The sequence below is a fragment of the Lissotriton vulgaris genome, chromosome 4_1 (genome assembly GCF_964263255.1).
Source record: "Lissotriton vulgaris chromosome 4_1, aLisVul1.2, whole genome shotgun sequence".
NCBI classification, from domain to species: domain Eukaryota; kingdom Metazoa; phylum Chordata; class Amphibia; order Caudata; family Salamandridae; genus Lissotriton; species Lissotriton vulgaris.
The window spans coordinates 1,673,358,404-1,673,384,791 of record NC_141691.1 but is presented as its reverse complement, the minus strand read 5'-3'; the positions used below and the strand labels follow the sequence as shown (position 1 = coordinate 1,673,384,791).

Here is a 26,388-nt window from a genome sequence, read left to right as displayed (position 1 = left end):
TATATTTTCTTCCCAATTTAGAAATATATAGGTTTCCTTGGTACCTATTTTTCACTCTTTATTTTTTACCAGATGAATTGCTTTATACCCGGTACACAATGAAAAATAACGCAGCACAGTTATCGGCTCTCAGTACCTCGGGTTCTTGGTGAATCTACAAGTCCTATATATCCCCGCAACCAGAATGGTCCAGCGGACGTACCGATATATTGCTTTCAAATATATACCATACTTAAAAGAAGTTACAGGAGAAAATGTTGGCACAAATGGCTGTTTTTTCCAAGTCACTTTCAGAATTTTACTATTTCTCTTGTTAGTTTCCATAGAAAAACCTTGAAGGATCTACACAAATGACCCCTTGCTAAATTCTGGATTTTCTATGCTTTTCATGAGAGTTCTTTGGGATCCATTTTTGCTTTTACACCCATTTCTACCACTAACTGGAAGGAGGTGGAAATCACAAAAAATAGGGAAAACAGGCTATGTCCCAGTAAAATGCCACAACTGTGTAGAAAATGTTGGTTTTCTGACAAAAGCCTGCCTGTTCTCGAAAGCTGGGAAGATGGTGATTTTACCACCACAAACCCTTTGTTCATACCTTTTGCGGGTGAAAAAACAAACACTTTCATCTGCAGCACTTTTCCATTTTCCCAAACAAAGCAAAGTTTCGCTGTATTTTGAACAATTTCTCGGTTCCCTCCAGGGGAATCCACAAACCCTGGGTACCTTTAGAATCCTCAATATGTTGGATGAAAAGGATGCCAATTTGGCATAGATACTTTGTGTGGACAAAAGGTTACAGTGGTCTAAGTGTGAACTACCCCAAATAGCCCAAAAAAGGCTAGCACGGTGTGTGGGGGGGAAGCCTAGCAGCGAAGGGTTAATGACGGCAGCTCTGCCATCGGGATTAAGATGAGTTTCCGACAGCCATTCCATGTTGGCCTTTCTGACATGGAAAGGCTGTCGAGAAGCAACAGGGCCCCCTCTCCCACCTGGTCCTCCGCAACGGTGCTTAGGGGGCACCTATGTTTCAAAACAACCATTTTACAATGGAAGCTTGTGTGCAGTCCTTTTCTGCCTGCTGCACAAACTTCAATTGTAAACTGCATGTTTGCATGGGCGGGCGCATCATAATACCGAGGTCGGAAATGGCAACCTAAGGTCGGGTGGTTTCCAGACCGCTACGGTGTTGAGTGGATGCAAGACACCCAACATCGTAATTAGGGCCTATGTAGTCAAACAGCACACAGAAACAATGCAAAATAACTACGAGCAAGAGTTTGTGTGTACGTCTCAGTTTGATGATCAAATGTACTCAAAAGCCTCACCTCAGCGGCATACTGGACTCCATTCACAGTGTGTTCTGATCCACCGTCATCTGTGCGACCCCAGTGAAAATGAAACTGCCTGAGTCTGTACCTTCCTATGATTGGTCCGCCTGACAACACTGCAAATGTTTAATTAAGAATGTATAAAATATAGATGAAGGAAATCACGAAGTAAACAAATCAAGATCTAAACACACAAAAATATATAGTATAGCACAAAGCCTGACATTTTAGTTATCAATATCAGGAACTTTTGTGGCATCACTGTATCATGACCTTGTGCTGACCTGTGACTAACTATAGCAGAGATAGACCCTATAAAGTTTAAGTTAATTGAATTTGATGTCTTGATTTGTTATTTTGTGTCTTTAGACGTACTTGTAAGAAATTATACCAATGTACGAGTGCAGAACAACATTCTAAAATGGGTTGAGTACTTACTCTTAATATACGTTGTAGCACTCTGCATTTTTTTAAAAAATGTATGGACTTTTTTTTAATGGTATTATTGGTCTGAAAGTATGAGCACTCTTCCATGTAGCGGCACAGCAAATCTTGTCCAGTGATATTCCAGCGAAAAGAGCAGCAGAGGAAGAAACTGCTCTTGTAGAATGAGCCTTAGCCTTTATCGTAAGCGGTTTACCCGCCTTAGTATGACAGAGCTGAATAGTAGCAACAATCCATCGTGCAATGGTTCTTTTTGTGACAGCAGAACCCAGTCTCAGACGGCCGTAAGATACTAGCAGTTGATCAGTTCTGCGTAACTGCTTGCCTCATTGCGAATACAACTTAAGGCACTGTTTGACATCCAAAGAGTGAAGAGATTTCTCAACCAAAGAAGAAGGATGTGAGAAAAAAGCGCACAGGATAACAGGTTCATTAAGATGAAACTGAGATGGAATCTTCAGTATAACTTAGGGTTTGTTCTCAGCATAACCTAGTCCTCTGTAAAGCGTAAGTAAGGCTCTTTTATGGTGAAGGCTTGAATTTCAATTACTCTCCTTGCAGAGCTAAATGCGAGAAGTATGTCACTTTCCAGGTGGGAAACTTCAGTTCAATTTTGTGAACTGGCTCAGACGGTCGTTTCATTAATTGAGACAGGACTACATTAAGGCACATTCCAGCGGAGGAGGCCGAATGGAGGAAGGGTCCTGAATAAACACTTCATGAACTGTTTGATCATGCATGAAGAACAAAGGGAAGATGCATTGGAAGTGTGTCTCTATCGGGAGAGTTCCAGAAGATGGACCCTTACTGAGGCATACGCCAGACCTTATTTTGCCAGAGATAAGAGAAAAGGCAAGATTTGTTCTGGAGATGAGAGAAGAGGGTGAATGTCATTCCGAAGGCACCAAGAACAAAAACATTTTCATTTTAGTCTGTACATTGTAGTAGTGGACTCAGCTCTTCATAAGGACAATATATCTCCACAGTCTTGAGGAATGACTAAATCTGTGAACTCATTAAATTCAGGTTCCAGGCATGTAATTGAAGAGAAGCTGGGTGGGGATGCAGGATTTGCCCTTTGTTCATGGTTAACAGTGTCATTGTCACTGGCAGTCGATAATGCTTGGATTGTGACAGCAGGAGCAGCTCCATGATACAATGCTGGCGGGGACCACATGGAGCAATCAGGATGAGCTTGCCCGGTTCTCGTTTCATTTTCATCAGAACCCTGAAGCTGAGAGGGCATGGGGGAAAAGTGTACGCAAAGATTCCTGATAATCTTATCGAAAACGCACTCTCCTTGACCCTCTCTGATGTTCCCTGCTGGTGAAAAAACAGCATTTCTGGTTCCCTTGAGATGCAAATAGGTCTAAATTAGGTGTCCCCTATTTCTAGAACATGGAATCGAGAATCAGCTGGTTGAGTTCCCACTCGTGATTTTACTCAAGGGAGATGCTCCGTTTTGATGGTTATATGATGCTGTAGTGTCCATTCTGAGATCCTCTGAGCTTCCAGAGATAGGATTGGAGAACTCGTTTCCCTCTGCTTGTTGAGGTAATGCATGCATATGGCATTGTCTCTCCAAATGAGGACTGAGGACGTTCGTATACTTGGGAGAAACTATTGGAGGGCTAGGAAAATTGCTCTCAGTTCAAGAAAAGTGATATGCATTTTGGAAAAAGACAGATTCAATTTGCCGCTTATTTGGGGGTCCTGAAAATGCGCCCTCCAGCCTTTCAATGACGCATCTGTTGTTTGAACAAACTCTGGGAGAGGAGAGAGGAATGACAATCCCACATAGAGATTGTTGGTGGACTGCCACCTAGGAAGTGCATTTTTCATTACCGGGGTTAGCCGAATGATATCCTCAAATGATCCTGTTACCTAATGCCATTGTCTGTTCAATTGCTCCGATGCCTCCAGCCTTTTCATGACCAGCTCAACGCCATGAAAAGGCTGGCGGCGGCGACACTCTAAATATGCTCAGCAGACCACAGCAGACCCGCCTTGGATATTTTATACTCCGGTGCGCTGCGCCACTGCCATGGAACGGCTCTTCACTGGCACAACCGGCGCAGCGGTGCTGATCCGCATGGACACATCGGAAAACGGCGGTCGTAGAACTGCCACTGCTGCAATTAGGCCCTATGGCTTAGCTATTTCAAAATTAAAAGTTTCTTACAGTAGTATTAAGCAGGGGAAGCATTTACCATTTCAAAAAACATTTAAATAGAATCTGAGAGGTATTGACAGCTGGTATAGACAGATTCAAGATGGTTGTCAATTCGATCGCCTTACTAAATATCTTCAGAAAATAGAAAAGGAGACTGGGTTCAGGGTTACATCTAAGGAGTGAGACAAAATGAGCAAGTTTACCTATAAGCTGTTTAGAGCTGCCAGTTTCAGGGGAAAGGAGTTTTTTCTCGTTGGTTCCTCTATTATACCCCAAAACAAATTAATAGGTTTCACCCCTCTGTTAGTAATCGCTATTTTAGGAGCCATTTAGCGGAAGAAGGGGATTGGCTTCACAGAATCGCTAATTGCCTGCTGTACACACATTTTGGAATCCATTATCAATCTATTTGAATAAGTCTTATGTGTTAGAACCTTTTGCTATTTTGTTTGGGATTATTAACAGTAATAGTCTAAGGAACTCCTCCAGGTGCCAATATTTTTCATGAACCTGAATGCAGGTTTTTATCCATTGTGTTGTCTTCGGTGTGTTCTCCGATCTTGCAGCAGTTGAATTCAACTGAGTTACCACTTCTGGTTCATTGGTTTGGTAAAATAGTTAGTGTTATATTTTGTGAACATTCATATGCTAAAAGAATTAGGACCTGATTGCGATGTTGGGCAGAAAGCCTCGGACCAGCAGTCGGAGGCTTGCCGCTTGACATGGTAGGTTTAAAGTCCTACCGCCATATTAGGATGACAGCAGTAAGAGTTAAACCTGCGGGGGGATTCTGACATGGTTCCAAGTGCTCAAGAAGCACATTGGCCCATCAGAAAGTCTGCATAATACCTTAATGATGGTGGCTTCGTCAACGGGATTATGATGGCCGCCATTACATGACAGCCTTACTACCATGAAAAGGCTGTCTGAAAGAGACATTTGGGGCCCGAGCAAGGTCCCCTTCCCCCCCTGTACCTCCACATTTGGGACTGGGGGGCACCTATAGTGCCCCCCTAAACTTCTGTGCCTGCCACACGGTGCAGGAATATTTTGAAACATAAATCTTTCAATGGAAACTTGTGCTGTGGGCCTTTTCCGCCCACAGCACAAGCTTCCATTGTGAAAGGGATGTTTGCGACCGCCCAATGGGCATTCGCATTGCAATAGTGCGGTAGGTCAGTTCCTTTCCGCAATGGTGTCGTCCACCTGACATCGTAATAAGACCCTTAATCAAATTAACAGGCTAAATAGCATGTGGTGTAATTCAGTCCCATGTAATTCGGCCTACTTGAGTTTGAAGTAGGAGTTTTGATTGGCAGGAATTCTGTAATATATTTGTATTTATACCATATCTAGGTTATTTGAAGTTTGACAAAATGAATTTGCTGCTATAAGGTTTTAATCTATTTTTCCTGAAGTCATTTTTTCAATTTAAGTTCTGTTTTTGATACTGCGAATAAAAAAGGACAGGGTTCCTAACTGTTCCTATCTTGCTACCTACTATAATTCATAGCTGGGAACCTTAAACATCAAGGAAGTTGCCCTAGTGTTGCTAAGGAATGGATCACAGAACTATTGTTTTTATATTAACATATTACATAACAAAGTACTCAGGCATTTGATACTGTCGCAGGGATCCTGCTCTCACACAGAACAGTGCATAGAGACTTGGAACCTCAGTGAATTAGGGTGCGCCAAAACTCATCTCAGTACCCAAAATACCCTACCAGACTAGGAATCAGTGTCTCATTGGTTCTTACAAACTCCCAATGTTTAGACAACCCAGAACATGGACTTAGAACACCTCATGTAACGAGGAACACATGAACACTCTTTTGTTATACCATCATACCAGTCCAAAACGAGGAGTGAATGAAGACACAGGCAAGTTTGAAATGTTTATTTCTAATGCAGTGTTCTCAAGCGCAGTATCTTAGCTAATACAAGCAAACTTATTATAAGAAACAAGGTTATCAGCATAGTTACGATTTCATAAAATACAAAGGGTGAAAGCATGTTAAAATGCTAAAGGGAAAAGGTCTAAATAGAACCTAAGTTTACCCTCCCTTGCTAGTATATTATATTATATCTACAGAAGGTCTCTTTGGGTTTAGAAGGGCGGGCCCATACCTCTGGTCTTAGTAGAAATGGATCACATCTCTTCTGCACCAACTCTCTGCATGCGAATATTCATCAAAGTGTGTGTGTGTGCTCTGCGCAGTGCATTATTAAACCCGCCTAAAACCAGAGTTGGCCACAGCTGCACATATATTATGTCTAGACCAGGCGCTGATCAAACTGAACAACAAACGCTGTGTTGAAATAACCTTGAAGGCCTCAGCACTCAGTGTACAGACATAGCTTAACAAGCAAAGCTGATATTATAGGCAAACACAGTATTCTCGTGTGAAGCAAAGTAATCTACTAGGGTAAAAGCTTTAATAACAAAATGTGCCGTGTGCAGAGGCTGCAGGAAAGGAAAATGGCGTTTAAACCTCTAACAAGCTCATGCTAATATAACACAGCGTGAAGGCTAGGCCTAACCACATGACACCCTCCCTTTGATCCCTGCACGGTTAGGATAATGTAAAGGGCCAAGTTAGGAATGCAGAGTTCAAAATCAATAGTACGAACACAAGTCTCCAATTTGGGCAATAATACACAAATATAGTAAAAATTTGAAAAAAATTAAAAAATGTTGATTGAGGACCTTGGTAAAGTGAATAGGCCTGAACCAAAACAATTGTGTTTATAAAAAGTAAATCCGACTGTCCAACAGTGGGTGTTGGTGAAGGATGCAAGATAGAAAACACATTTCATCCTAAGAATGAATTTGCAAAGTAGGCATCAAAGCCTCCAACAAGAAGTCACTGTTCTCATCAGAAAATAATTTGGCCATCCAATTTAGTAAAGGGAAAGAACAAACATGTTCTTCAATTACCGGAGCCTATAGCACCATCAGAGGGCAACTCGGTGGGATTTCAAGGAAGCTGCGTGCCAAGAAATCTCGCGCCGCTGCGAACACATTCCAATGACCCAGTATTCCATGGATGGATGCAAAGGACATAATCCCTCCATCAGAACAAAGCAATTCATGAGCAACTAAGGGGCTCATAAGTTGATTATAATCCGCATCGGGAGACACTGTATTGCAGAGACACAAATCCAGGGCCCATTCGAAAACGCACTCAGGCAATGAAAGATAGGCTGTTCGCATGTAAAGTAGGAAAATCGAAACGATAATCCATAAACTGCACTCAATGTAGCAAGAGGCAGCGCTCCATAGTACTCAAGCACCCGGCGCGAAGCAGCCCCAGCCGAGACAGCTCGTCTTGAAACACAGGATGTGCATCCATTTTGAAACAAACAAAACAGCAATAGGACGCCAGCAGTGAGAGCCAGTAGTAAGGGAAATCCACCAAACAGGCTTGAACAAAATAGAATGGAAGAAAGCCGGAAAGACACCAAATATCTTTTGAAAGGATGTTACAAGGCCACTGTTTACTATTTTAAAAAAGTGAGCCAGCCCCGATGTGGAGGATGCATTGAAGATTGTGTGAATTAATTCACAGAAATGCAACGGCAAATCAGTATTTAACAAGGCGTGCACCTCTGTGTGGGTGTTAGCTACGTGAAGGACAAATGTTTCACGAGCAGATGTGAGGGCAACTTCTTTTTGGGACAATAGAGCTCTTATGCGACTCATCTTATTGAACTCTGCTTTCAAGGTCGGAATCTTGGGCCAGATGGAAACATCAAGTTTCTCAGGCGGGGTTGGATACATACATTTTTTACAACAAACCACACGCTCACTGACGGTAACGAAATAAGCAATCGCTTTTATTAACCCGCAACAATCCTCATTGTTTAACAGTAAATAACTCCCATTTGCCAGTAATGTGAATGTGGGAACGATAGCAGGCACCTTTCAGAATACAGGCTAAATTTGGCTTGTTCTGATTACAGGAGCCGTGTAATTGGATATGTCTACACATTAATGAGTGATCTGGTGTTTCAGTGCATTCTTCACCATTCAAATAAACTTCCTTACCCTCCCTAAGGCATCAATATGTAAAAGGAAGCGACCAAGCTTCATGGAGATAAGAGCTTCCAAGAGGCTTGTATCTACCAATTGCAAAATACTTCATACAGTTCTTGAACACAAACAGGGGAAATGGGAGAGTTATCAACCCGTGGATAAGCCACGTTGCAGTGTTGGCCTCTGCCACGGAAAACGGTAAAGATTCCAATCTCTCAATGTGTAACATGGAAAAGGATGCATCTTTCATTGAAAGCAAACGCTGCTTGTCAGTCAAATTAAACGGGGCAAACAGGGAAGTAGTATTCATGTACTTCCACGGCACTTTTCCTGCCTTCAGGGTCTGCAGGATCCAAGCAAACTGCATAATAGAACGCAATTGAATCTGACCATGGTACAAAACAGACACTTCATCTTGCACAATATCAACAACAGATGACACAATATTATCTAACGTGTAGATGCGGGAAGAAAGCGTGTTAATGCTATTATCTACCACTGCTAGCACTTTTTCTAAATTAGCTTGATCTATAGCTCTAAGGCGAGTAGCCACCTCAATCTGGGATGTTTTCCAGAATTAGTTATAAACAGCGTATATCCATCTTTTAGATCTACCTTTAGCCGGGCCTTTTATAAAATCGTTCTGTTGGACCTGCGATGGGCAAGCCCAGCACAAAGGGGGGTAGCTTGGCTTGAGTGACAAGGCGGTAGAAGGCTGTTGTGTTAAGCCGGCTATGACCTAATAATAACTCCCTGCACACCACACAAAAAGAAGGACACCACACCACTGTTATAGAAAAATATGTTTCGTTTATGTAAAAGTTCTCTGGGTTTGAAGGAAGTTCACTTAGGTAATCAAATTCATATTTCTTACATGGGTTGATTAGCTGTGTACTGGTTTCTCAGGAATAAATAGTTGGACTCTAATAAATAAATATACTGGATAAATATCAGGATTCAATACATTAGAATAAATATCAGCAATGACTGGAATAAATATCAGCAATGACTGGAATAAATATCAGCAATGACTGGAATAAATATCAACAATGACTGGAATAAATATCAGCGATGCAGTACAGTTCCCTAGCAGGTTAGATACTGATCGTTTCACATAAATATCACAGGGTCATTCTGGTATCGCTGCCACCAATTAATCACTTTCAGGGTAAACACATTACGTTTGTCATTCAATGTGGAATGCGCGCTCTTACAGTTTTTTGAAGTGTTCACAGGTTCGGGCTCTCTGGGCACAAGATACGCGTGATAATCCCTTAGTTGCACTCACAACTCATTGCGCGTATATCTGGAAGATAAAGGCATAAAATGACTACGGCAATTACACTCCGCGGCCAGCCGGTTCAATACTAATGCTGCTGGAGGAGTCTGTGCGCTTCTGTCAGCGCAGACGGGGTTTCCGAATGCGGCTCCAGTTCACGAGTCTTGGGACCGTCGAACGGACTGCCGGAGGGGCCAAAACACCTGCGCGCACAGTTCAAAATGAGGCCGCATCACAGTTCCACAACAACGCGGCAACTTCAGGGGAAGAGACGGCTCACCTCACTTCGGCGGCGCCGGTAAGCGCTCCAGTCAGTATGGCACTTCTCCCAAGGGCGAAGGGGGGTTCCAGGGGCTCTGCGATCCTCCCTCCGGGCTCACTCACGGGGGGGGGGCTCCCGCCCACACACCAGCACCCAAGTCACTCGGGCAGGGCAAAGACAGTAATCTCGCCCAAATGAAGGCCAGCCTTTCCCCGCCCCAGCGCAGCACCTCACCTTCTATCCACAAACAGCGCGTCGACGGCGGTGGGTTCGGAGACGTCCGAACGCCCGCCAGGAGGCACTTAAGTTGAAGGGGGCACTTTTAAGAGTTGCAGTCGCGATCTCACCACTGGGGGGCGGGGAGGCTCTAACTATGGCCAAAGTCTCTGAGGGGCAATTGGGCACTTGCTGACCAGGCGCTGAAGGCGAGAGGTCACTGCTCACGCTTCTGACTGGAACGCCAGTCAGGGTCCACGCCAGCAACCTCTGCTGCTCTTCTGCCTGCGCTATCAGCTGCCTCAGGGGGTTAACAGGGCAGGTGTCAATCTGGGGTCAAGTCCTCTTCTTCTGGTGTTCTTTGATCATTCATAAAATGGCCGCCAGGGACTGGGCCTTTTATAGCCAGTGCCCTAGGATGCCAGCACGAGCCAGAAGGTTCTAGAACCTTCCCTGGCTATGTCAATGACATGGCCCTTTCAAGGTATCTTTTTGGTCATTAGGAGCCACCGTACTGGGCTTCCTAAGGCAGCCATTTTGTGTACTTGTAACTCCTGAGGGGATTCCTGTCAGGTTTGCAGGTTACACAAAGTGCGCCAAAACCTTCAAAGGGTCAGAGGTCAGAGGGGCTCCAATGGGAGTCACTCTCATAGGGGACAATGGTGTCCACCATTTTAGGGTTGACAACCCCAGTTTGTTATGCCACCGGTTCCGTCAGGCGCCTTGTACATAGGTGCCAGGAACTTGGTGAGCAACTGGGCATCAAGGAGCATCTTGCCCCATGGGACAACACACAAAAAGGTCCTGGTAGACAAAGAAAAAGCGACAAATTTTAGGAGGCACGGAGGAACAAAATAAATCATAGTGTGAGGGGACTCTCAGAAGCAGACAGGTCTAACACGCGTCCCCCCCAGCTGAAAGTGGGGAGAGCTACCCAACCCCTTGGGAGTTCTCAACACTAAGGTGGAAATACCTGGAGAGACCGTCTGCATTGGCGTGGTCAGCTCCGGCTCGATGTTCCACCCGAAAGTCTATTCCCTGTAGGGAGATAGACCACCTCAACAGATTTCTGTCCTCCTCCGCGGATTCCGGGTCCACCACTGCAGGTGGCCTATCCATCTCACGGGGAACGGACATCGAGGCAGGCTCCTCCTGTCCTCGAGGCGCTATATCAACAACAACGGGGTGGGCCATTGTTCCAGGCTCCAACCCACGCGACTTCTCCTCCTGAGCAGTCGCAGACCTGGTACTCACACAGGCCCAATCAGGTGTACCCAGCATCTCAGAATGAGTCCGGTATTCCACCTCCTTCCAAGCATTGTGCTCCATATCATTGCCCAGCAAACAATCGACTGGCACGGCGGGGCTTACGGCGACTCGAAGTGAACCTGCAACCCCTCCCCACTCAAAGGGAACCTCGGCCACAGGATAGTGACCCATTCTGCCGTCAGCCATTGCGGCTGGATGAAGTACGCCTGGCATCACCTGCTCCGAGGACACCAGATGACTCCTTACCATAGTCATACTGGCTCCTGTATCTCTCAGAGCTTCCCCTCTATGGCCATTGATGGTGATCCACTGCCCATACTTGGTAGTATTCGCGGGCACCTGGATCTTTGGAACCATCTCCCGATCACCCAGGGACACTAAGGTGACTCCCGCCCACTCCCTTCCCTTACTTAAGGACATCTCCTCCCCGAGCGCTACACTAGCGACTCCCGGGGCCTTTCCTCCAGTGGGAGGGGGTGGTCTCTTTGGGCATTTCGGGTCTCCTTTGTAATGTCCAATACCACCGCACTCAAAGCAATGGACAACCCTTGGCTGCTGACTCTGGCCAGGGTTAGGGTTCTTCTGCGGGTTAGCCTTAGAGTTGGAAAAGGTGTTTTTCCCCTTAAAGTTATTTTGGGGGCCTTTGAAGAACTCTTTCTTATTATCTCCCCCCTCTTTCCTCTGGGGAGCGCCCTGTCCGGACTTCTGAGAATCTCCTCCAGTCCCCTTCGTGGACACTCGGGTACTCGCCCAAATGTCCGCCTCCTCAGCAAGCTTACGGGGGCAAGTAAGTTTGCTGTCTACCAGGTGTTGCCTCAGCTCGGGAAGACATTTCTCGAGTAGATGCTCCTTGAGGATTAAGTCATACAACCCTTGATAGTCCTCCACCTCACTACCTTGGACCCACCCTTCCAGGGCTTTCTTGGCAAAATCCAGGAAGTCAACCCAATTTTGTGAGCTCAGCTTGTGGCTGCCCCTAAACCTTTGCCGGTATTTCTCCGGGGTCAACCCAAACTTTCTAATGAGCGCCACCTTCATGGCTGGGTAGTCTACCTGTTCCTCCCGGTCTAGGGCCAATAGGGCATCCCTTCCTGTCGGAGGCATGTACCGGTACAATCCACCACCCCAGTGCTTCTCATGGATCCCATGGGCTCTTAAGGAGACCTCATAGGCTGCCAGCCACTTGGCTATGTCGTCCCCAGCGGAATAACTGGCGACCACGTCCTTTGGTAAATGGGGCCTGGGCTCCCTGGCAATTTCCTTGGACTTGACACCCCCCGGAGTATTATTAATGGTCTTGAGGTCGAGTTCTCGTAGCTTGATCTCATGTTCCTTTCTCCTCCCTTCCATCTCCAGCTTGGCCAACTCCCACCTTAACTGTCTTTCCTCCCTCCTGTCTGCTAACTCGGTTTCTGATAACCCTCTTGATGATACACTACTGCCCTCCCGTGAGGCTACCTTGGGGCTGATTGACATCTTACCCACCCCCGAGGGACATTCTGTAATCATCTCAATGACAGTTTCCCTGTCTGATTCCTCCTCCTCCACCGTTCCCTCCGTGTGCGCTTCCACCCAGGCTCGCAGACTAGTACGGAGCTCCTCTCTCTTGGCTCCTCGCCTAACGAACACTCCCCTTTCCTGACAGAACTCCTTGAGCTGTGCCACAGTATAGGTCTCCAGCTCTGACATTTTGAATTCCATTTTTGTCAGTTGAAAGTGTGGACAACCACCCCGAAGTAGGTTCTAAGGATAGGAACTCTCTGAGGGTCACCTCCACCCACCTCCAGGAAAGAATTTAGAAAAAGCAAAATCGCAGAATTAGAAGGCCGCTGGGAGAATACTCCAGGTGTATACCCGTGATGCACACTGAATTATTATGAGGTTCACAACAGCACGGCTCGTGATCCCACCCGCTGAGCACCAATTTTATGTTGGACCTGCGATGGGCAAGCCCAGCACAAAGGGGGGTAGCTTGGCTTGAGTAACAAGGCGGTAGAAGGCCGGTGTGTTAAGCCGGCTATGACCTAATAATAACTCCCTGCACACCACACAAAAAGAAGGACACCACACCACTGTTATAGAAAAATACGTTTTGTAAATGTAAAAGTTCTCTGGGTTTGAAGGAAGTTCACTTAGGTAATCACATTCACATTTCTTACATGGGTTTGATAAGCTGTGTACTGGTTTCTCAGGAATAAATAGTTGGACTCTAATAAATAAATATACTGGATAAATATCAGGATTCAATACATTAGAATAAATATCAGCAATGACTGGAATAAATATCAGCAATGACTGGAATAAATATCAGCAATGACTGGAATAAATATCAAAAATGACTGGAATAAATATCAGCGATGCAGTACAGTTCCCTAGCAGGTTAGATACTGATCGTTTCACATAAATATCACAGGGTCATTCTGGTATCGCTGCCACCAATTAATCACTTTCAGGGTAAACACATTACGTTTGTCATTCAATGCGGAATGCGCGCTCTTACAGTTTTTTGAAGTGTTCACGGGTTCGGGCTCTCTGGGCACAAGATACGCGTGATAATCCCTTAGTTGCACTCACAACTCATTGCGCGTATATCTGGAAGATAAAGGCATAAAATGACTACGGCAATTACACTCCGCGGCCAGCCGGTTCGATACTACTGCTGCCGGAGGAGTCTGTGCGCTTCTGTCAGCGCAGGCGGGGTTTCCGAAGGCGGCTCCAGTTCACGAGTCTTGGGACCGTCGAAAGGACTGCCGGAGGGGCCAAAACACCTGTGCGCACAGTTCAAAATGAGGCCGCATCACAGTTCCACAACAACGCGGCAACTTCAGGGGAAGAGACGGCCCACCTCACTTCGGCGGCGCCGGTAAGCGCTCCAGTCAGTATGGCACTTCTCCCAAGGGCGAAGGGGGGTTCCAGGGGCTCCGCGATCCTCCCTCCGGGCTCATTCACGGGGGGGGGGGGCTCCCGCCCACACACCAGCTCCCAAGTCACTCGGGCAGGGCAGAGACAGTAATCTCACCCAAATGAAGGCCAGCCTTTCCCCGCCCCAGCGCAGCACCTCACCTTCTATCCACAAATAGCGCGTCGACGGCAGTGGGTTCGGAGACGTCCGAACGCCCGCCAGGAGGCACTTAAGTTGAAGGGGGCACTTTTAAGAGTTGCAGTCGCGATCTCACCACTGGGGGGCGGGGAGGCTCTAACTATGGCCAAAGTCTCTGAGGGGCAATTGGGCACTCGCTGACCAGGCGCTGAAGGCGAGAGGTCACTGCTCACGCTTCTGACTGGAACGCCAGTCAGGGTCCACGCCAGCAACCTCTGCTGCTCTTCTGCCTGCGCTATCAGCTGCCTCAGGGGGTTAACAGGGCAGGTGTCAATCTGGGGTCAAGTCCTCTTCTTCTGGTGTTCTTTGATCATTCATAAAATGGCCGCCAGGGACTGGGCCTTTTATAGCCAGTGCCCTAGGATGCCAGCACGAGCCAGAAGGTTCTAGAATCTTCCCCGGCTATGTCAATGACATGGCTCTTTCAAGGTATCTTTTTGGTCATTAGGAGCCACCGTACTGGGCTTCCTAAGGCAGCCATGCTGTGTACTTGTAACTCCTGAGGGGATTCCTGTCAGGTTTGCAGGTTACACAAAGTGCACCAAAACCTTCAAAGGGTCAGAGGTCAGAGGGGATCCAATGGGAGTCACTCTCATAGGGGACAATGGTGTCCACCATTTTAGGGTTGACAACCTCAGTTTGTTATGCCACCGGTTCCGTCAGACGCCTTGTACATAGGTGCCAGGAACTTGGTGAGCAACTGGGCATCAAGGAGCATCTAGCCCCATGGGACAACACACAAAAAGGTCCTGGTAGACAAAGAAAAAGCGACAAATTTTAGGAGGCACGGGGGAACAAAATAAATCATAGTTGTGAGGGGACTCTCAGAAGCAGACAGGTCTAACACATGCAGATCAACATTGTCAGTCAGTTTAGATAAATGCAGCTTAACTGACGCCAAGGTAGAATGTTTGAGCCAATTCTGACACAACTTGCCTACAGAATAAGTAGTCACAGAATGGTCACTTTCAAAATGGGGATCCACCCTGACTGTGCAAAGCCTTGAGCCAAACCCAGAAAACAATGCTGGCATGAGTCAGCAGTTCTGTGCCAGAGCAACCAGCTATTGGGATCCAAACTGGATATGTTAAAGGAAGAATTTAGCAACAGAGTTTGTAACTCTCTGATAGAAAAATTTGTGGTATTATCCCAACCCGAATATTCTTCTAAGTCAGGAAAAGAAGGTGCATTGGTACCTTTGGTGCATTGTGAAATGGTAGAATTCAAAAACCACATATGGTTCGGGGTGAGACATGCACGGTGCAAAGCCTCAGTGCCTTGCACTTGCCAACTTTTAGAACCCCAAACTGATTTAAGGTCAACTGTTTCCTTCCACAACTCGTAGCCACCAACAGCCAACTGGTCTAGAAAGGACTTCGAATACAATAATTTGGTATCGGTAAGTCTAACTTTGGACTCAGACTTTTCAGTCATTTTAAAATAAAATGCATTGGGATTTGATTGATTAAAATCGGTAAAGTATGTGAACTTTTTCAAAAAGATAGAAGAACTGCCTTGTACAGGAGCTGGACAGTGTTCCCACTGAGTATAATTGACAGTGAGCCTCCTGTTATTTGTCTTATGCAGGTAGTGATTGCCAAAATGTTGATAAGAAAACAAATCACCATAATTAGCAGACTCCAAATACAAGTCTTCAGCATCAAAGGCAGCATAATATGTCAAATTCAAAAACAATGAATTTACGGCCTGAACATCCTAATCATCAGAACGTATGTTTTGTTTAACTACATCCCCCATGTTAACTCTAAGTACAATAGGGATATTTATAACCTCAGTTGGGCCATGGATCTGAAATTTAACAGCATCTCACACAATCCCATCTAAGACAGGCCAAGCAGTGATGTTAATAAAAGCCAAGTCTCTCTTTAATCTGTGTGATGAGGAATGGCGAGCCAATGTTCCATTGATATGTTGAATGCATGTTCTCTCTTTGACAGCGTGTCTATTGACGAGACGGAAAAAATAAAACACAAAACCAATTGACATAAAAAGGTAAATCGAAAAAAGCACCAGCCAAATGTAGGTCCAAGAGGGAATAAAAAATAAAGTTTTTTAAACAGTCTTACATAAACAGAAATCCTTGAAGGCTTTCTCGCTGTGTGTGAAACAGTGTCAAATGAAAATCTGGATTCAGTAGCCAAGCGAGTTTGCAAATCAGGCATAGATAAGTCAGTTGGGTAAGTATAGTCAGTTTCATCAAGATGAGCACCAGGCAGTGTACTCAATAAAGGACTGGAGACAGCAGGCATTTCAAGGGCAACATCAGGCACTCGATTTGAAGCCAAGGGTCAAAACAGAATTTCTCAAAATCGAAGGACATGAGACCACCGGTGTCATACTAAGAAGAATCGGCCACTCTGTGTATCTTGACATTGTCAATGGAAACATACCTGTTCTCCTTACGACCTGGAAGTGGTGGTAAAATGACTGTTCTCGTGCCCTTCACACCAAGCAACGAAACTGGAGCTCTATAAGAGGGACCAAATTCTTTCCTGTTGTCGATCTTCTCTCAAACCAGTTCTCCAACTTGGGGTAGCCAGCCAACTACCGGGATCTGCAACGCATCATCCGAGGTGGAGGATAAATGTTCCTTTGCAAGACCGTCTCTGGTCTTTTGTAGATCCTGTAAAACATTGCAATGTTCATCTACGTCAAAAAAGGCAGCAACATCCACGGAGTTTAGACGGTCAAGGTCCGGTACGAACATCTTGATACCAAAGATCATCTCGTATGAGATCCGCCCACCCAGAGACCTTCTAGGGAGATTATTAAGAGCACGCTGCACGCTATTGAGGTGGGCCAACCAGTTCCTGCCAGTGCCTATAACTTGAGCTGTCAAAGACTGCTTTAAATCTCGGTTCATTCGTTCCACAACACTATTACCCTCAGGACTGTATGGAGACGAAAACTTGACTTGGACCCCCAACAAAGTCATGGCATCCTTATACGCCTGATACGTGAAAGCTGGACCCTGATCTGAATGGAAGGTACCACGGGCAAAAATCCCTACAAAGATACGCAAGTCTCTTATGACTCAGCGCTGCGGTGGGGCCAGACCCACACAAAGAGTGTGCAAGAATCAACTGCTACTAAGATGTACGTGTATGCAGTATCAGAAGAAAAAGGACTGCAGTGATTAAATAAACACATCCAAGTGGTTTATTAGAAATGTACAACTGTGTCTGGGGCGGACGCGCAGCAGTTGAAGGCTTAAGACTTAAGACTTAAGGCTTAAGACTCTGTTATTTATTTATTTATTTATTTATTTATTTTTTAAACTTATAGGGCGCAAACAGCTACCCAAAAAGGGGTTCCCGGCGCCTAGAACACAGCATAGAAGATGGAATGAGTTCACTGAGGTTGTTCAAGAGTTATTGTTCGAACAACCAGGTTATTAATTCTTTTCTGAACCTGGAATAACTCCCCTGCTTACGTACATGGGGCGGAAGTGCATTCCACATGGATGGACCCTGATGTGCAAACGATCTCCCTCCCATCCTGGAGAGCTTGAATCTAGGCACACAGAAGTTTGCTGCTGATTGTGACCGTAGATTTCTTTTGGGAATGTAGGGATGAACTAATGCCTGAAGGTATTTAGGTGCGGTGCCTGCTTTAATTTTGAACATATAGTTCAGAGTCTTGAATCTGATGCGGTTTTCCACCCTAAGCCAGTGTAGTTCACGCAAGTAGGGGGACACACAGGTGGTTTTTGGTATGTTACATAGAAGTCGGGCAGCTGAGTTTTGTACAAGCTGTAACCTCTTTGTAACTGCTTTGTTTGCACCTAAGTACAAGATGTTCCCGTAGTCGAGCCGAGATGTAACAAGGGCATTGACTACTGTTTTCTGAGTGGAGATGGGGAGCATCCATAGGATCTTTCTGAACCACTTCAGGATGGTGAAACAGAGGCCTATCCACCTTGCTGACCTGTTGTTTCATGGACAGAGAGCTATCCAAAATTAACCCCAGATTCCTTGCATGTGTGACTGGTGTTGGGAGATTTCCCAACTGGGAAGGCCAGTGTGAGGCGTTCCAGAGATCTAGCTGCTTACCCAGAAGGAGAATCTCTGTCTTGTCTCCATTTAATTTTAACTCTGTTAGGGCCGACAGCTGCCCTAACAGAGTCTTCCTCTCCGCCTTTTTCTACACCGCCCGCTGTGGCTACGGCCTTTCTCCTTAACACTCGCTCAGCGGCTAAGCACCAACTGGAACTCTTCAACCTCCTGGACTCGGCTAAACCTGACCTCCTATTCCTCACTGAAACCTGGTTTTCCCCTGACTCTCTTTCTGACGTACTAACAGCACTTCCTGACTCCTACTATGCTCTCCGAGCCGATCGCCCCGCTGGGAAGGCCGGAGGTGGTGTGGCCTTGATAGTTCGCTCCAACCTCCAGTTCCAGCTCCTTTCCCACCATTCTATCACCGCAGTGGACTTTCTATTTGTCCGCTCTGTCAACCTTGCAGTTCCCTTCACCTGTGTTGTTTTCTATCGTCCTCCTCACACCATGCCTCACTTCATTCCTGCTATACAGGAACTGCTGGCCACCTTGGTGGTCAGCAACTCCTCTGTCCTGATACTGGGTGACTTTAATTTCTGGCCCCACAACCCCCAGGAGGACTGCACATCCAAAGATTTTACAGAATCTCTTCACTGCCTAAACCTCACCTCCCAGATTCACTGTCCCACTCACATACACGGCCACACTCTTGACCAGATTTGGTCAGCCAATCTGTCCATTCCCTCCCTCACTGTCCTCCCTTGCACCTGGTCCGACCATTCCCTGATTTCCTTTTCCCTTGACCTTGGGGCCATCAACAAACCCCCCCCCCAAAAAATGTTTGGGCTCGGAATTGGAATCGTGTGGATTCTGCTGCACTCTGCTCTTCCCTTGCGGCTTCGCTTCCTTGCCTGGTCGATGTCTCTCCTGACTCTCAGGTCGCGGCCTTCAACAGCTGGCTTTCTGCCTCTTGCGACTTAGTTGCCCCTCTTCGGCTGGTCAGAACGTTGTCGTTCTCACGAGGCCAATAGATGGTTTACTAACAAACTCAAGACCCTTAAATTGGCACTCAGGCAAGCCGAACGCCACTGGAGACGTGGGTATTGCCCTATCCTCAAGACACAGTACCTGGCCTGCCTTCGCGACTACAAAAAAGCCATTCTCCTAGCCAAGAGGGTATATTTCTCCTCAAAAGTTCTCCTTGCGGTTAATAAACCCAAGGAGATCTTCTCTACGGTTCACGATCTAGCAACCGCTGATAGAGTCACTCCCAAACCCACCCCCTCTCATTCCCTCTGTAACTCTCTCAATGCCTATTTCATTGAGAAGATTTCGATCATTAAACACAACATTCCCTTGCCTTCCCCTTCCTTTTCCTCCCCCCTATTGCCCCCCACATCCTCTCCCCTTCATCAATTCCCCCCTATCTCTAAGGAGGCCTTCCTCATCTTGCTTAAAAAAGTGAAATCAGGGTCCCCCTCCAACTGTTGCCCTGCTCACATTCTGAGAGACGTTTTCTCCAGATACCCTGACCCCCTGCTTACCTTTCTTAACTCTTCTATTACCCAGGGAATTGTCCCAGACTTTCTTAAATCAGCTATAGTCATTCCCATTCTAAAAAAACCTGGCGCTGATCCAACCTCTCTTTCCAAATGTTGCCCTATTTCTCTGCTTCCTTTCCTGGGTAAGATCTTGGAGAGCCATGTTACCACCTACCTCTCTCCCTATACTGAGGAGCACCATCTTCTTGCCTCCCACCAGGCTGGCTTTCGTCCAGCTCACTCGACGGAATCTGTCGTTCTCTCCGTCCTGGATGAGTTTAGGAGAGGCGCTGACATTAACTCCCTCCAGGCCTTGGTTCTCCTCGACCTGTCCGCCGCCTTCGACACGGTCGACCATTCCATCCTTCTCGATCGTGTCGAGGGCGCCGGCATTCGGAGGTCCGTCCTGGCCTGGCTCGCCTCCTTCCTATATAACCGCACTCTGGCCGTTCAGCTGGAGGGTTTCTCTGCCCCCTCCAATCCGGTCTCTTGCGGGGTCCCCTAGCGCTCTTCTCTCTCCCCGCTCCTTTTCAACATCTATATCTATCCTCTCATAACTGTTCTGTTACAAATGGGGGTCACTGTATTTAATTATGCCGATGACCTCCAGCTTATTTTCAACCTTTCTTCCTCCCCCGACTCTATTCTCAAGTTTCAGTCTATCTGACCTTCATCTATGATTGGATGAACCATAATCATTTAAAACTCAACCCCGACAAGACTGAGCTGGTTCTCACTGGTGTTTCCCCTAGCCCCTGGACTCCTGCTTTCTGGCCCCAAGCCCTCGGTCCCCCTCCCACACCCTCTGTTTCTGTCAAAGCGTTGGGCATCAAAATCAGTCAAGATCTCACTATGCGCCCCCAGATTAGTACTGTTGTTTTATCCTGCTTTCTGTCACTCAGGATTATACGCAAAACCTCCCGCTTTTTCTCCACTGATGGCCTCAAACTCATTCTCTTGGCCATGATTCTATCCCGCCTTAACTACGGCAATGCCCTGTATGTAGACGCTCCGCCTTATGAAATTCGGCGCTTACAGTTGATCCAAAATCAAGCAGCACGTCTTATCTATAGGCTTCCTAAAACCCATCGAGTCACTCCCCTACTAAAAGCGCTTCACTGGCTACCCATCTTTCAGCGATCTCTCTTCAAGATGGGTTGCCTGATCTTCATGGCTTTAGCTGGCACTGCTCCAGTCTTTATCAATAGCCTGATTTGCGCTTACGTTCCCAGCAGAAGCCTCCGCTCCTCCACGCAGATCTTGCTGAACGTTCCTCGCTTTCGGAGGAAAAAATTCGGATGCACGAGGTTCTCCACCCTTGCCCCCCACTTCTGGAACTCGCTTCCCTTCACCATCAGGTCCGCTCCCACTTATATGGACTTCCGCGCAGCTCTTAAAACCCACCTCTTCTCCCTAGCTTATCCTCTGTAGTACTCTCCCGGTTTCCCTCTCCCCTCAGTTTATGTCATTGTGTAGCGCCAAGAAACCTCATGGTGTTAGAGCACTTTATAAATCTTTTCAACTTCAACTTAATCTGCTGACAAATGTCACATTGAAGGACATAATCACCCATCTGTTTGTACAGTCCCCGCCACCAGAAACGTTTTTGTAACTGAGCCACAGTAGTTGAAACGCCTGCATGAGTAGGCGCATATCCTTCATGGGCTGCTGCGATCAATGTGTGCCTGCGATCCGCGTTGGGAAGTAACCTTTCACCAACGTCAGGAATTTTCACATAAGGAACTTTATCAGGACTTCAGTGGTATGTATACTTTGAAGAGAATGCCTTTGGATATTCACCTCCCTTCTCAGTTGCAGCAACAGCTGCCAAGATCTCGTCATCAATTTTACTTTTGAAACTTGTAACTGCTGCAACCAAATATGTCAAGACTGCTGATTTTGCTGCCTCATCGGCAAGTGAATTGCCAACAGCGTGAACTCCTACGCGCTGATGACCGAGAATGTGAATCACAAACACGAGGGGCAACTGCTCTTTAAGCTCAGCCACTTGGACCCAGATCATTTTATGTTTTATTGTGCTACCCTTGGAATCACGAAAATCATTCTGAATCCAAAAGAAGAGGTTCTTATTGTAAGACTGGACACAGTAGTAAGAATCACTCACAATCAGAGTTGTTACACTAGGATCAGCGTACTCCAATGCAAGCATCAGGGCACGAAGCTCTGCCAATTTTGCGGTGCAGTCCCTTTGAGTCTGAGTGTGCACGACTCGGGACTTGAACTCATCATTCACCATGACACCGGCCACAATGGCGCAAGTGGAAACGTATGCGTGTTTAGAACCATGCGCAACTTGCGCTGAACCATCAGTGTATATGATGCAATGGAAATCCTCCAAAGGCCGCATAGCCAAAGGCGCAGGATGAACAAATTCCTACTGCAAAAACTCCTGCAACTGTAAGGAGGCATCAAAAATAAACGTGACATCCGGAGATGTCAATGATGCTGCCCATTGTATCCACCGTGGGTGCAAAGCTTTAGAATTCGGTACACTGGTTTTCGGCACTGCTTCAAAAGCAGGATACGGGGTAACAACCAACATGCGTTTTCCCTGCGACAGTGTGCGTTCCTTAAGAATCGCCATTTGCACTGCAGTCAGAACTTTTTCCACAGAGGAAAACCGCAATTCAGCTGAAGTGTACAAGTGTGACTTGTAAGCAATAGGTACTGTGTCTCCTTCATTAAAAGTAAGGTAAGTGAAACCCACCGCCCCAGGGATGATTCTTATCACCAGGTTGGTGTGGTTATCACGAGTCAGTAAGAATTTAGATTCTAGAAGATCAGCCTGCAAAGATCGCAAAATGGCTGAATGTTCTGGCAGCCAGCAAGATTTGGTAAAAGTAGGTTGTATCAAAGCATACGCTGAGCATATTCGGGAATGTAAGTACGCCAGAAATTCAAAAAACCCAGCAAAGACTGTAATTTTTTCAGAGTTGTAGGAGCGCGCAGTTGTGCACATTTCTCCAAGAAGTGAGGAGCTAATCCTCGACCTTCATTGTTGAGCTCGTAGCCCAGGAACAACACTGTGTATTCTGCAATGTGAGACTTTGCAAAGTTAAATTTGTAACCAAAGTCCGCAAAGTTACAAATTATGCGGTCAACCCAACACAGATGCGCCCAAAGCTCGTCGTATGTGAGATATATGTCATCCACATACGAACACGCATCAGTGTCTATTCTCTCTAAGAGAGAGACAATGCGGGCAGCAAACACGCCTGGACTATTTTTGTAGCCCATCGGTAAACGTTTATATTGGTGTTGTTTGCCGCCACAGGTAAAACTGGTCCACTGGGAACTCAGTCCATCCAAATTGTGGGCAAAAAAAACGATGGAAATGTCAATTATGGTTTTAAATCGTTTCTGCACGAGACCATCAACTAATGCAGAGCCGTGCGTATTCTGTACTGCACAGGTACAGCAATGCGAGATCAAATGCCGGTAATCCAATACCAAACGATATGAGCCGTCTGGCTTTGTCACAGTAAAAAGAGGGTTATTCATCGGTGACACACAAGTTTCAATTACACCTTGATATTCTAATTGGTCAGGATTTCCGCAACGGAAGCCTTAGCTTCACGTCGGATGGGATATTGAGGTTGAGGCTGTGGCATAGAACATAAGGGAATTTCGTGGTGTGGGGAAAAAATATCCCAACCACAATGTGTACGGTACAAGGCCGGCGCAAGGGCATTAGCCCACTCTTCTGCAAAATTCAGCGCATGCTCTTTCGTTACTGTGTGCGCGAAACTAGGGAGGATCACCTCCTCCCCTCCCGGATCTGCGAGAACAAAAGGTGGGGGCCAGTCAGCCTCCGCCAACAAAATGTCATAGGTAGTTGTAAGATTTTCCCAAAATACCCCTTTTATTGTAAATTTGATGTCACCTTCAATTAAAAGGGCAATTTTATGAAGTCTATCAGGAGGAGCTACTCTAGTATCAGCTGTCTCCACAACAACACATTGGTCAGTCGCTGTCACCTTCATTAGCAGACGCAGGGCCTCTCGCACTATGGTAATCTCCGCTGCGCTGTCCAGCAAGGAAAGAGCCCATGTCTGATTCCGAAGCTGCGTTCTCACTATCTGTGGCATATCACGCTGTTAAAGCGTCAACTTTCTTTTTCTGAAACTGGGGTCTTTTCGGTGTTGAATCATCCTGCTTGCCTTTACCGTCTTTCGGGCGGGGCTGGTCGCGTCCCTGCTTGCCACCCCGACCTCTGCCGCCTCCTCCACCACGGTCGATGAGCCCGATGAGTCCTGAAAAGAACGAGGACAACGTTGTTCAGCAACCTGAAAACGATCAGGTGATTTTATCGTTGCGCAAGTCATAAATACGTTCTGTTGGCGCAGGAACTGGAGATGCAGGACGAGACTCCTGTTTCTGCTGCTGTTGTTTACCCTGTTTTTGTTTTTTTGGCCAATTTTGTTTTTTGGTCTTGGACTGTTCGTCAGTTTCTGACTTCTGCCCTTGGGGTTGCTTCTTCTCTTTAGTAGAAAAAGGCTTGACGCCTAAACTATTGTGGCCCACGGTCTTATAAGCCGCCACAATAATTCTTGGTAACTGTCGGGGTTTGTCGGCATCGGGCACAGCCTGCAAAGCATTAGACACCTGAAAGCTCACTGCATCTCCCTTGACATTTGCAAGTACGAGATCGGAAACTACTTCAAAACTGCTGCTTCGGCGCATACCCAATTCAACCGCTGCCTCAGGTCCGTGCTCATCCTGAACACGCTTCATGACCGTTGGAAGGACAGTCATTGACAGTGTGCCGAAGCACCGCGTATACACTGCCGCAAAGATCTTACCCCATGACTCACAGTCACCAGCTTCTGAGATCAAGTCTTTTGGAATGCTAATTGTCAGAATCCTGTGTTTTTCACCAGGAGTCGTGTTAGGAAATACTGCTTCCAGCTGGTCAAACTTTTCGGCAAGCCAGAAAGGAAAATCATCCTTATTCTGGGGGTGCTTGCCCATCACAGCATTAACCATCACGAGACTGAGCTTCATTCCGCCCTGTCTGGCAGGAAGCACCGCAACACCTGGAGCCCCGCCCGGGAGATTGCGGGTAATGTATTGTACTAACGACCTAATCACGCTAATTGCAACTACATGTAGTCGTCTGATATCCGCAAGGGAACACGCCCCGTGTTGAGGATGAGGTGTAAATTCAGTCAAAACAGGCCAAGTCTCGCCTGGAATGGACAACGGACCTAACCTCGGGGCTGTCAAAGAGTGGGGTAGGATGCCATTAAACCAAACTCAGTGCTGCCAAGCGTTAATCGGAACTTCCTGTGTCCCTTATGGAGCATAGTCCTGTGGCACGGCAGTTGCAGTGTACGTGTCGAACACATTAGTATTTGCATTCACAGCCGGAAGGTCACCCACGAGTAAAATATTTCATATGGGTAAGCTACTTCCGCACTCACAACCATAATCACAGCCATGCCATCCACGGGAACATTATAAGTCTGCAAGTGATTGCGCACCTCAATGCGACTATGTTGCGGAATGTCCACCGCGGCCATAGTGACACAGAAAGAAAGAGGTACAAGGAAAACTATGTAGCACAACTGGGTAGTAATTCAAGGAAACCGTTTTGAAAGAGTCAAGCTTGAAAAGACCTATGTATAGGTAGGTTTGTCCGACACCACTGTTAACCGGAAACAACAGTGAAAAGGTTAAGGACTGAATGTAGCACTACTCAAGTGTCATGTAATAGGAGCACCAACGATTGGGCGCCATGTCGCAGGGATCCTGCTCTCACACAGAACTGTGCATATAGACTTGGAACCTCAGTGAAGTAGGGTGTGCCAAAACTCACCTCAGTACCCAAAATCCCCTACCAGACTAGCAATCAGTGTCTTACAAACTCCCAATGTTTAGACAACCCAGAACATGGACTTAGAACACCTCAGGTAACGAGGAACACATGAACGCTCTTTCGTTATCCCATCATACCAGTCCAAAACGAGGAGTGAATGAAGACACGTGCAAGTTTGAACTGTTTATTTCTAATGCAGTGTTCTCAAGCGCAGTATCTTAGCTAATACAAGCAAACATATTATAAGAAACAAGGTTATCAGCATTGTTACGATTCCATAAAATACAAAGGGCGAAAGCATGTTAAAATGCTATGGGGAAAAAGTCTAAATAGAACCTCAGTTTACCCTGCCTTGCTAGTATATTATATTATATCTACAGAAAGTCTCTTTGGGTTTAGGAGGGTGGGCCTATACCTCTGGTCTTAGTAGAAATGGATCACATCTCTTCTGCACCAACTCTCTGCATGCGAATATTCATCAAAGTGTGTGTGTGTGCTCTGCGCAGTGCATTATTAAACCCGCCTAAAACCAGAGTTGGCCACAGCTGCACATATATTATGTCTAAACCGGGCGCTGATCAAACTGAACAACAAACGCTGTGTTGAAATAACCTTGAAGGCCTCAGCACTCACTATACAGACATAGCTTAACAAGCAAAGCTGATATTATAGGCAAACACAGTATTCTCGTGTGAAGCAAAGTAATCTATTAGGGTAAAAGCTTTATTAACAAAATGTGCCGTGTGCAGAGGCTGCAGGAAAGGAAAATGGCGTTTAAACCTCTAACAAGCTCATGCTAATATAACACAGCGTGAAGGCTAGGCCTAACCACATGACACCCTCCCTTTGATCCGTGCACGGTTAGGATAATGTAAA

At 46.3% G+C, this 26,388-nt stretch overlaps 1 protein-coding gene across 1 annotated transcript in view; it reads right to left on the bottom strand.

Annotated features, from left to right (window-relative positions):
- Window positions 1-26,388, bottom strand: part of LOC147724392 (carbonic anhydrase 13-like) — a 606,911-nt gene that overhangs the window by 510,289 nt on the left and 70,234 nt on the right. Inside the window, exon 3 of the mRNA XM_086918033.1 lies at window positions 1,329-1,447. Within this exon, the coding sequence (XP_086774159.1) occupies window positions 1,329-1,447 (119 nt within the window). The remainder of the gene's footprint in view (window positions 1-1,328; window positions 1,448-26,388) is intronic.